Source organism: Strigops habroptila, chromosome 3, assembly GCF_004027225.2.
Source record: "Strigops habroptila isolate Jane chromosome 3, bStrHab1.2.pri, whole genome shotgun sequence".
Taxonomy (NCBI): domain Eukaryota; kingdom Metazoa; phylum Chordata; class Aves; order Psittaciformes; family Psittacidae; genus Strigops; species Strigops habroptila.
In genome coordinates this window covers 76,385,477-76,397,416 of record NC_044279.2, presented here as the reverse complement: position 1 = coordinate 76,397,416, position 11,940 = coordinate 76,385,477, and the positions used below count along the sequence as shown (strand labels likewise).

General features: G+C 49.9%; 1 protein-coding gene and 1 non-coding gene across 2 annotated transcripts; both read left to right on the top strand.

The window, feature by feature from the left end:
• Positions 1 to 1,762: 1,762 nt before the first annotated feature.
• RPL3 (ribosomal protein L3) lies at positions 1,763 to 9,391 on the top strand. The gene is made up of 10 exons (XM_030480342.1): positions 1,763 to 1,854; positions 3,135 to 3,327; positions 3,800 to 3,968; positions 4,869 to 5,004; positions 6,221 to 6,407; positions 6,806 to 6,966; positions 7,259 to 7,360; positions 7,866 to 7,961; positions 8,446 to 8,565; positions 9,282 to 9,391. The coding sequence occupies exons 1-10, from the start codon at positions 1,852 to 1,854 to the stop codon at positions 9,324 to 9,326; spliced, it is 1,212 nt and encodes a 403-aa protein (XP_030336202.1). The 5' UTR covers positions 1,763 to 1,851; the 3' UTR covers positions 9,327 to 9,391.
• LOC115605981 lies at positions 6,508 to 6,599 on the top strand. The gene has a single exon (XR_003990781.1). It is a non-coding gene; the product is annotated as a small nucleolar RNA U83B (small nucleolar RNA).
• Positions 9,392 to 11,940: the final 2,549 nt, after the last annotated feature.

Genomic DNA, 11,940 nt, shown 5'->3' with positions numbered 1-11,940 from the left:
GGCCCTCAGTGACATGGGTTAGTGGTGGCCTTGGCAGCGCTGGGGAATGGTTGGACTTGATGATCTTAAAGGTCTTTTCCAACCTAGCTGATTCTGTGATTCTGTGATCAGTTATTCTGCAAGAATGCTCATACAGTTCCCAATCCAGGGAAGTTTGAGGGAGCTTCTTCAGCTGGGTCCTATCCGATTTCCTGGTGTCAATGGAGGGAGAGTGAATAATTTATCTGCTGTCCCCCAGCTCCTTCCCTGCTCAGGTTTCACCTCAGCTCTGCTTTGCCCCTTCCCTGAAGAGTCGCTCTGGTGCCAGCTCCTGTGTTGGTGAGTTCCTGACGTAGAACCAGCCAGCCAATATCTCTGGAGCCACGGCTGGTGCTGTTGGTGCTCATCCACGTGCTGGAACAGTGGGAAGTGGAGCAAGAAAAATGACAGCGTGGATAACAACAGCTCCAGGCAGCTTCCACAGAAAGTCTGGTTTGCAGCTCCTCTCTCGCAGCATAACCTGAACATCTCCATTGTTTTTATTGTCTATTATTAACTGAGCAGTAGCACACAAAGGTCCTGATTGAGTTGGCGCTGTGCTGTACCAAGCACTGTGGGGATACGCAACAGGGCACAGCCCCTGAACAACACATAATCAGCCCGAGAACACATCCCTGCACAATACAAGTTATTTCTTATTTTGAGATACATGCAAAAGTAATGGCTGCCAGTGTCAGCAGTGAAACCTATTTTATCTTAATTTTTAATTTGCTTTTATTTATTTATTTCTTGTTACTGCATTTCTTCACATTGCCTAACATCTCTTACAAATTGCGATGAAGATTTGTTGGGTCTCAAGGGTCATTACAGCTTCCTATGACTCCAGAGCTATTTAATAAAACCAGGTCAACACCACACTGGGATGCTCCATTGTGGCAGGCACTCCCAGCTTGGAACAAGCCCATTATTTTAATGGAAAGGACACATCAAGCCTATTTGAGGAGGAGCACTGCAGTGGTACACGCTTGCTGACATTATACACATCTGAACCATGACATGGGGATATCATGGTTTTGCATAGCGTGGTAAAGACATTGAGGTGCTGGAGTGGGTCCAGAGAAGGGTAATGAAGTTGGTGAAGGGTCTGGAGCACAAGTGTGGTGAGGAACGACTGAGGCACCTGGGGGGGTTAGTCTGGAGAAGAGAAGGCTCAGGGGGGACCTTATCGCTCTCTACAAGTACCTGAAAGGAGGATGGAGTGAGGTGGGGTCGGTCTCTGCTCCCAAATAACAAGCAATAGGACAAGAGGAAGAGGCCTCAAGCTGTGCCGGGGAGGTTTAGACTGGATATTGGGAACAATTTCTTCCCAAAAAGGTGATCAGACATTGGGACAGGCTACCTGGGGCAGTGGTGGGATAACTGTCCCTGGAAATGTTCACAAACAGTGTAGATGAGGCTCTCAGTGACACTGGTTAGCGGTGGCCTTGGCAGTGCTGGGGAATGGTTGGACTTGATGGTCTTAAAGGTCTTTTCCAGTCCAACTGATTCTATGATTTACGCGTGGAGCTGCATGTGTTCGATGACTCTGCTCCCTTCCCTTTCCCTGTTCAAGCGGCAGGGTGACCGTCTCTCACCACAAGGAACCGCACGTACCCTTCATGACCCACCCCCGGTATTTACTTGAGGTACACAACTTTGCCGCGCGACCGCTGCCCCGCAGCCTTTCTGGCCCCGCTCTCCACCCGTAGCGCTACGCGCTCACCTCCCCTCCGACGCTCTCGCGAGACCTCTGCGTGGCACGCGGGGGCGGGGCGACTATTAAAGCCGCTCGCGCGACAGCGTCCGGCCCTTCCGGCCCGGCGCGGGGAGGAGATGGTGGGTGCTGGCGGCGGCGGCGGCGGTGGCCGGGCCCGGCCGCGCCATCCCTTGGGTATCGCCGCCATCCCGCCACCGGCGGCTGCCTGGCCCTGCCTCCGCTTCCCCCGGGCCCTGCGGGAGGCGCTGCGGGGCTCATTTTGGGGCTCGGCCGCGGCAGGCGCCGGGGGCGGGCGACGCTGTGCCTTGGGGACGGCGGCCGGGCCTGCTCGGGGGCGCTGAGGGTCTGGGTGGCGGGCGGCTGTCGGGCTGCCGGGAGCACCGTGGCGGGATTTGCTGTCCCGGTGGTTTTTAAGAAAGGGGCGGCTCTTCTCTGGGGAGTTCCCGGCAGTAGCGTGTGCCTGGCCCGGCGCTCCGGTCACTGCGCGTCTGGGGCCGGGAGCGCGGTCAGAGGGCGGCTGCTTCGTCAGGGCCTGCAGTGGGGCCATGGCGGGGGGGGGTGCGAGCACCTGGAGGAGTCGGTGCGATAGTACAGTTCGCTGGCGCTCGTCTGTAGGGTCACGTTTCGTGTTTGATTATGCCCCATAATAAGGCATTTCGTCTGGGTGTCAAAATTCAGTTCTGCTGGGACCTGCTGCAAGATTTGTAATCCTAACAAAAACCCCTTTTGAGGCTGGTAAATTTCATCTGCTTCAGGCAGTTCGCATCCAGCGTTATTTAATACAACACATTTTTTAGCTGTTGGTTGCTTAGCTCCATGTTCAGCTGCGCAGCATTTAAATGTGGGTACGAGGTTGGACGACTGATTCTTTGTTGGGCTGAGAGTTCTCTGGATAAAACCCAGCCATGGCTCTCAGGGTGCAGAGGGAGGCTGCAGGGCTGGTGGAAATACAGCTTAGTATTTTTACTGCATGTCCACTCCAAAAATACTGTTTTATTGCGACTTCAAACTGAAATGCCTATTTTTATATGGTTTAATTCATTGAAACATTGCAGAATTATCTGTGCTTCCTCATTGTCTAGGCTTTTAGGAGCACTGAAATTCTGGTGGCATGCTGTGTGGCTCACTGACTAGAGTGGGACTTGGTGATCTTTTAAAAGAAGCTTGAAAGGAAGGGGATGCTGAGGAAATCCAGGAGGAACATAGTTGGGGTATAAGGATTGCATTCTTATAATGGCATTCACAAGCCAAACAGCTGATACTGAGAATTCCTAGAATGCCAAATGCTTCATATGTATGCAGTATTAATGTTTCAAGGCAAGAAGAGAATTGGCCTTGGGCCCTTGATTGGGTATAAGTGAATCTATAGCAAGCACTAACTGTTTGTTTTCTCTCTCAGTCTCACCGCAAGTTCTCAGCTCCGAGGCACGGCTCTCTGGGCTTCCTGCCCCGCAAGCGCAGTAGCAGGCACAGGGGCAAGGTGAAGAGCTTTCCCAAAGATGACCCCAGCAAGCCTGTCCATCTCACTGCCTTCTTGGGGTACAAAGCTGGCATGACCCACATTGTCCGTGAGGTCGACAGACCTGGATCCAGTACGTATTAATGTTCCTCTTTAATAGAGGTGGTTTTGTTTTCTTTATGAATGGTGAGAGGTGACCTGTCTGTTGGTAGCTCTGGATTTTAGTCCTAGCTTGACTTCACCCTGTTTAAAGTCCTTGAGTGGGTGGGGTATAAAAGACACAAACCCTTCCCCCTTTAACATGAGTGATGTCCCAGCAGCCACACTTCATGTCTAGCAGTGTCTGTCTTGTTAATGGTCCTGTTTCTGAGATGCACAGTTTAGTTTAGCTGATGGTTTAGTTTAGCTGTACTGTAAGAGTCTACTTAAGATGACCTCTTCTCGATGGGCAGACATAAGTAAATTGCATTTGGAATTCTTTTCCTGGTTGTCCAGTCCTGAGTGTGGTTCTGTTACTCACTACCACCCGTTTTGCCTGTTGGGCTTTGGTGAGCTTCAGTAGCTGATGCTGGTGTTAATTGTGCTGTATTTCTGTCTTCATCCAGAGGTGAACAAGAAAGAGGTGGTTGAGGCAGTCACTATAGTAGAGACTCCTCCCATGGTCATTGTGGGCATCGTGGGATACGTGCAGACTCCTCGTGGTCTCCGTAGCTTCAAGACCATCTTTGCTGAGCACATCAGCGATGAGTGTAAGCGTCGCTTCTACAAGAACTGGTAAGGGAGAAGAGCTTTTGCTTGTGGCCTTAATCTGGTGCCATGGTTTATTTTTTCTACTGGGTTGAAGGTTATGTTAGTACAGTGTTTTGAAGAGGCTTTTCAGCAATTAGTGTTTGGCCTTGATGAACTGGCCTAATAATGGGATAGGCTGTAGAAATGACTTTGGGAGGGTGGCAGCACAGTGTTAGCACCCTTCTCAGCGTGGGGGTGACAGTGTTCGTTCTTGCCTGAGATCTCCTTTCACAGGCTACACATGATGATACTTCGACGGGCGGACATAAGGAAATCGCCTCTGGCGCTTGTTGTTGAGTGTCGAGTCCTGACTGTAGCCCTGTTTTCTCAGGAAAGGGGAAGACAAGTGTTACTTCTGATTACTGTTCCAGGCACTGTTGTTGTGATTCAAAGTATGCGCATTTGCCCAAGTGTGGCTCCAGCGTGTCTAGAGCTTACAGCCTGTTTATGAACTTTGCAGGCTGAAAAGACGTCAGAGTAGAGCAATAATGATCTCAAGGGTGTTACAGTAATGACTTTACTGTCAGGCATAGCTTGCGCTTACAAGGGGGGGAAATGGTGGTATTCTGCAGCAGATAGCAGTCATCTTGTCAATTGCTTTAAAGATCTGTTTTTTTTTCTGTTATTGTTTGACATCTCTCTACAGTCTTTTGTCTTCTGTACTGTGAATGTTAATGTGCTTTGGAATTCATGGCAGCTCCGCTCAGCTCTGGCAACTTTGCCACTGTCTGATGAGCTCCAGGCTCCGCTTGCCAGTGGAAGAGAGTCCTTAGAAGCTGGCAATGAGCCAAAACCAGCTGAGGTGGCAGCTCCTTCCGCTCATCCCCACTACCATGGGGATCGATGAAGGGCTTTGCCAACCTTGTCTCTGCTCTGCTCCTGAAGGCACAAGTCCAAGAAGAAGGCCTTCACCAAATACTGCAAGAAATGGCAAGATGAGGAGGGCAAAAAGCAGTTGGAGAAAGATTTCAATAGCATGAAGAAATACTGCCAGGTTATTAGAGTCATGGCTCACACTCAGGTAAGTGTCTGTGGGATTCGCCTGTGCACTGGAAACAGGCAAGAGAGCAAGCATAAAACTTACGCATCTCTGTAGGGAGGTTGCTGCCCTCCCCTGCAGCCTGGTGCTAACTATTACGCACAATACAAATACTAGTACTCTTCACCCTGTACAGGGTGTGTGCTCACAGTCTGCTTGAGAAGTGTCCAAAAGAGACTGAGCCCTAGCAAGAGCTTCTTGCCTGTCTTTTGCTGATAGCATGTAGATCTGGGCTCTCTTAATTGCAGCTATAAATAAAAACAGGCTGAAAACTTAATTCTGGGGTTTGTGTGGTCAGCATCTGTGCAGGCTGCATTCTTTAAGGACTGCAGGCCCTCAGAGGCTTTTGGAGTGTCTTCTGTTGCTCAGCTAGAGGAGGTGTACTACTGAGTGGTGTACTGGTGTCTTGCCAGCCATCAGAGCTCTGCCAGGCTTTCTTGGGAGGTGCAGTTAAATCTTTGAGTTGGCCATGAGTGCAATAAGAAGTCTAGTTATGACACTGCTGATTTTACTAGAATTATATTTCCGTACCAAATAGCAAAGGTAGTATTGCAGCTGCTGTTAATAGTTGTATCAGTCCCCATGTGCTAAATACAGAAGTAACTGTAAATGTGACCCTACCCAAAGCATCCTTCAGTGTGGCAGAATGTACAAAGAATCGTAGAATGGTTTGGGTTGGAAGGGACATTTAAAGATCATGTAGTGCCACCCCCCTGCCTTGGGCAGGGACACCTTCCACTAGACGAGCTTGCTCAAAGCCCCATCCAACCTGGCCTTGAACACTGCCAGGGATGGGGCAGCCACAGCTTCTCTGGGCAACCTGTGCCAGCGCCTCACCACCTTCAGTCATGAACAGTTCTTTCTTTATGTCCAATCTAAAATCTGCCCTCTTTCAGTTTAAAACCATTCCCCTCATTATCTCCTGTTCTTCCTGGATGGAGTTTGGCTGGTGGCTGTGGGGATAGAGAGTTCTGTGTTCCTGTGGATGGCATATAACTTCCAGAAACTGTGACTTGTCATTTCAGCTACAGTACAGCCTTTCCACCTGGTGAAGGGCCTTTTACTTCAGTATGTTGAAGTTGTTTATGTTGGGAAAGGATATATTTAAACACATTAGGCCAGGACTAGGAGAATACTGAGCTATTTAAGGTCCATCTTGGAAGAACAGGAGTTAAATTTCATCCTTCCTGTTTTCTAGATGCGTTTGCTTCCCCTGAGACAGAAGAAGTCTCACCTGATGGAGATCCAGGTGAATGGTGGCACCGTTGCTGAGAAAGTGGATTGGGCCCGGGAGAAGCTGGAACAGCAGGTGCCTGTGTCAACTGTCTTTGGCCAGGATGAGATGATTGATGTCATTGGAGTCACCAAGGGCAAGGGATATAAAGGTAAACACATGGAAGTTCTCCTCTTTGTGACTGGGTACAGTTTTGAGTTTTCACAAGTGTGTAGGCTAATTGCTGAGGGGGTGAATCCATCCTGCTGTCATGGTTCAATGATGAGACCATGGAATGAGCGCTGGGCACAGCGCCTGACATCCGTGAGGAGTCATTCCATGCTGCCTTCCTTCTGAGAACACAACCAAGGGACAGCTGGGGGGGGGGTGGGCAGTTAAGGAGCAGGGTGCTTCACTAGGAAATGGAGTGAATTCCTGGGATGTTGGTCTGGGCTTCTCTTTTACGGCCTAGGACAGCAGCTTGAAAAGTGACTTAAACTCCAGTTGAACAATTCAGTGACATCTCTGCTTGACAGTAGTTTGTGACACTGCTGCTTTGGTTTCTTCCAGGTGTTACCAGCCGCTGGCACACCAAAAAGTTGCCCCGCAAGACTCACAGGGGTCTGCGCAAAGTGGCCTGCATCGGTGCATGGCACCCTGCTCGTGTGGCTTTCTCGGTGGCCCGGGCTGGTCAGAAGGGCTATCACCATCGGACTGAAATCAATAAGAAGGTTTGTGTCTCTCAACTGCTGCGAAGGAGCAAGAGCTCGCTGGGCTCACTTGCTGCATGACAGTGAACAGAGTTTTGCTTTGGATGTTTAGCTCTGTTTGTTTGAATGTAATCTCAGGGCAGTAACCAGGGTCTGTAATGTTGAATAACCATCAAATTCTCGCACAGCCACATGTTTTCAAAGTGCAACAGACATTTTTGTCCAACACTATGTAGAACAATTTGGCCTTCTTTGGCTGATGACTGGTCCTTTCTACTACCTTTTGCTAAGTAGAGCTTCTTGACATTTTTAGATCTACAAGATCGGCCAGGGTTACCAAATCAAGGATGGAAAGCTGATCAAAAACAACGCTTCAACTGATTATGACTTGTCTGACAAGAGCATTAACCCTCTGGTGAGTTGTTGCAGCTCTACGGAGCGAGTCTGCTCATGAGCTGCAATCAAAAGAGGCAAATGGGCCTGGTGTAGGCTGCAAGATGATTGAATGAAGAGCTTCTGAGCTACAACTCAGCAGCTGTGGGAGGCAGTGTTGCTTAGTCATTCTCAGTATTGACTTGTGTAACTTGCTAATTGCGTTTGATACGTGGCAATAGTAGAGAGAGATGTTACAAACCTGGAGATGGTACTTGTAAATAAGGAATAACTTAGCAGGGAGAGCAGCTTGTGCTCTTGTTTTGTTAGCTGCCTCTTGTTGCTGCTTGTAAGGCTTTTGCCTTTTTAGCCTTGATAATAGCTAAATTGCTGTATCAAGGAACTTGACCAGCAAAAGGTAATACTGGAAATGAGACTTTAGTGAATGTGGGAGTGGTTAAGAAGTGGAGTGAGAGCATCAAGCTGTATGCAGTTGTTATCACTGGTCCTGCCTTATACAAAGCACTAACTTCTTTCTTCTTGCTCAGGGAGGCTTTGTCCACTACGGTGAGGTGACCAATGACTTCATCATGCTGAAAGGCTGTGTCGTTGGGACCAAGAAGAGAGTCCTAACCCTGCGCAAGGTGAGTAGTGTGACCTGCTGTCAGATGGGCTGGAGCAGCTTAAGGTAGCTGCACTGCCTCTGGTACAGGTAGTGTTTGCTGCCATGGGAGCTCTAGTAGCCAGCTAGAAAGAAAAGCTTCATGCACCCAAACCCACCTCACGTTAATGACCTCTGCACCGGTGGGAGGTTCTTTCTGAAGTACATTCAATCCAGGGCTGTTTGCAGGTAAGGGCACGCTTCAGGGTTGAGAATTGTGGACCATAAGGACACTGGCGGGCAGACTTGGGCTGACCTGCTGGTGTGAGCTCACCAGTCTTGAGCCTTGAAGGCCAAAGGTGCCAGCTGGCTTACTGGCAAGGGATCCTTGCATAGCACAGCAGCAAAAGCGTGAGGTCAGGGTGACTTAGGAGGCATTGGCCATGGAGGTGATCAGAAGTAGCCAGCGTGCTGGCAGGCTGAAAGGGTGCTGCTGCATACTCACTCACCTGGTGTCTCTCTCATAGTCCCTGCTTGTGCAGACCAAGCGCCGGGCCCTGGAGAAGATTGACTTGAAGTTCATTGACACAACCTCCAAATTTGGCCATGGCCGCTTCCAGACAGCTGAGGAGAAGAAGGCTTTCATGGTAAGGACACTTCCTGGAGCTGGGCAGCTTTGCACTGTGTATTGCCTTGTCAGGTAATAGCAGTTGGTAGTTTGATCCTTGGGCTGCCACAGGGCCAGAATTTCTCTGAAATGAAGCGCGTAGCTTCGGTCAAGAAGGTCCATCCTCCAACTTGGGCCACATTGGGGTCTCGCTTCCTCTATGGCGGCACTTGGTGCCTGGGGGGTGTTTGTGTTCAAGTCATCCAGTGATGAGGTGTGGAACAAGACTGAGCAGTGTCTGACACACATGGGGAGTCCCTCTGCACTGCATTTGTCCTGAGAGCAGCTCTGGATGATGGGCGGTGCTCACAGCAGGCTCTGGGTCGTGGGCTCATTGTCACTTGCTGGAAAAGGCAGGTCGGGAGTCCTGGGTGTGAGGCCCTTGCTGGGTCAGAGCATGGTTCAGCTGCTTGGTGGCTGCACAGGCACTTCCCCACAAGGTGGCACCAGCATTTCTTTGCTCCGTGTAGAGTCATGGCTATGGTGCAGTGTGGCTGTGCCAAGTTCAGCTTTACCCCGAAACCTGTAGCTGTGGGGATGGGGCTTGCAATTTCCAACGGGCTGCAACATTGAGGTTTTTTTTTGGCCTTAATTTTCTTTGCAGCAAAAGGAGAAGAAACGGCAGGGTTGTGATTGGGGTGTGGTGTGCTCTTTGGTGCAGGCTGCTGTTTACATAGCTTGTTCTCTTTTTTTCAGGGACCACTCAAGAAAGATCGCATTGCAAAAGAGGAGACAGCTTAATGTGTGCAAGGGTCTTGTGGCCTGTGTGCTCTCAGACCAAAAAATAAACATTTTAAAGGAATTAACTTTGCCTCTTGGTTTATATATAACTGAGTCAAGTCTGGTGCTCTCACTGCAGCCACCCTATAAGAGACCAGCGCAACCAAAGGAGCAAGCAAAGCTCAAATTTCTGAGCACCCAAGTCACAGCAAGGTACCTCTAATGAGAAGGAAGCTGTCATTACTGGTTTTGGAGAGCAGACATTTTGGGGTGGAGAGCAAGGCTTTTCTGCTTGGTTGTGTGAAATGGCAAAGCAACAGGAGCCCTGTTTGTGTTTGCTGTTTTAGAGGCATTCCACCTGTTAATCCTCTGCTGTGGGACTAAAGAGCTCCTTTGGATCAAACAGGTTTTGAAATAAAGGAAACTCTTTCACACAATTGAAATACCACTAAATTTTAGGTGGGTGGCTGGTGCTGGCTGTTGCTGTGGAAACCCTCCTCTTGTGATGGAGGGTACGTAACCTGCACACCGTTTGCAAATGCAGCTTGCCTCACAGAAGGTGGGTATTTCAGAATTGCTTCCTCTGACACATTCCAGCCTTGCAGCAGCTGGGTATTCCCAAATCAATTTCCCATCCTGAAAGGCGCTGCCTGGTGAGAGGAAACTGGCTGGCCTGGCAGGGGAGGAGGGTGATGACTCTTCACATCCCACTCTCCAAGGAGGAGGGAGAGCTCCAAGCACTACTGGTGTTGCATTCCTGCATGGCTCAAAATACTGGGGAGACACTTTGGCTGGTGTTCCCGGCCCAGTCTGACGGTGAAGGGCAGATGAGGTGTAGTGCCTGTGTGCAGAGACCAGCTCCATGCACAGCACCAGTCCCAACACAAGCACTGTGATGTTGGGGCTGAGGTGTTATACCAAGAAAGGCAGCGGCTGCCCCCAGCGCTTGTCTGCCTCCTGCCGTGGCAGTGAGATCACTGGTGCTTTGGGCACAGCCCGACTGAAGCTCGTGTAAATTTAGATAACGGTGCTGGCGTGTCCTTCACTGACCATAATTGGAGACATGGCAACAACTCTGTGGATCTGCAAGCCAAAAGCGTAGTGCTGCTCTGGGACAGACCCCTGTTTTGATGCTATTTGCTCAAACTGAAACAGGGAAAGGTGGATGTAGAGATTATTTCCTGTGGGGATGTGTAAGAGCCTTCTTAAGAGTTAAAAGGTGGTGAGAAGGAGGAAAAACATTTACCTTGTTTCCCTAGAAACCAGACTCGATGACTGCACAAGCTGGCTGGCTCCCTCTCAGCCTCCTTTAACACATGAACCTGCTGGCTGCTTTCAGCCAAGTGTAACAAGAGAGGTCTCACCCACTGATTTTCTTTCTTTTTATTCCCCCTTGAGTCTCAAAGGTAGCAGAGAGCCTTAAGATTAGTATTCCTCTGGTGCAGGAATGTCCATCGTGAGGCTGCAGTTCTCTGAGCAGCTCCGAAGAGTGAGGTTTTCCTGCCTGTTGATAAGCCTTAGGTGGTCTTTTCCATTAGCTGTTTTCAAACATGTATGTGCTAGTTGGCTAGCGAGTACATGGCTCTAAGCCAGCCCTGCCTGCTCCTGCCACCTTAGTCAAACCAGTTGGAATCACCCAAGGGAACTGGGTTTATGAGGATAAACTGGGATGTGGTGGGGGTGAGGATCTACGGCAAGCTATGCACAGCCTTGATGAAAATCTGTGAAAGGGCCTCATTTTACCAAATTGTGCCTTGTGGTGGGAGCTCTGTAGGAGGCTGGGAGCTGGTGAATGTATTTTGAAGTGGCAATGGTAGCGGAGGGAATTTTCAGTCAAATTATCACCCAAGTAGAAGGAAGCAGTCCTGAAGGTGTGCTGTCCTTGTTTAAGATGCTCAGCTTGTATTTAGCAGGAGGAGCTGCTTCAGCTTGGGACCCAGTGCCAGACTTGGGTTTGTTTACTCTTGAAGCGATGGTTGCTGACTGATAATAACACTGGAGGAGGGAAAACCCCCACAAAAGTACGTAACCTGCCAGTAAAAACCACAAAAGTGGTTTTTACTCCTTTTCCACCCTGGAATCCTGGGGACAAGAGGACAACCAACGTCAGGAGGTGGCGCTGCTTCCTCTGTAGATGGTGTGTGGGACACTTGTCCCCCAGAGCTTGCTGGTGAGGCTGGCCTGGAGAAAAACCTTGCTTAGCTGAGGCCATCAGAGCTATGCAATACCTCTCACACCCTCCAAGGGCTCCATGAAGGCTTGCAATGCCACCGGGCACTTTGCTAGGGAGCTTCTGGGATCCAGGTTTCGGAAGTTCCCACCAAGCTACACGGGTGGGGGGCAAAGCCAGGGGAAGCCAAGACCTCATCCCCTCTCAGCGTTCCTGCTCCTGCAGATCATCCATCCTCTGTTTTGGAGACAGTCCCCAGTGCATTGGTGCAGGTCACACATCAGTCCAGCACCTCCTGAGAGCCCAGAAACTGTTTTTAGGATGGTTTGTGCTGATTTTTAAACCACCTTCCCTTAATATTGAGCATTTTCTCCCTGGCATCTTCATCTCACCCCCTGCAGCTCCCTGAGTGCCATGTGGTTTGTGCTTCTTGAGCGCATCTTCCCTGCTCCAAAATGGCCAATG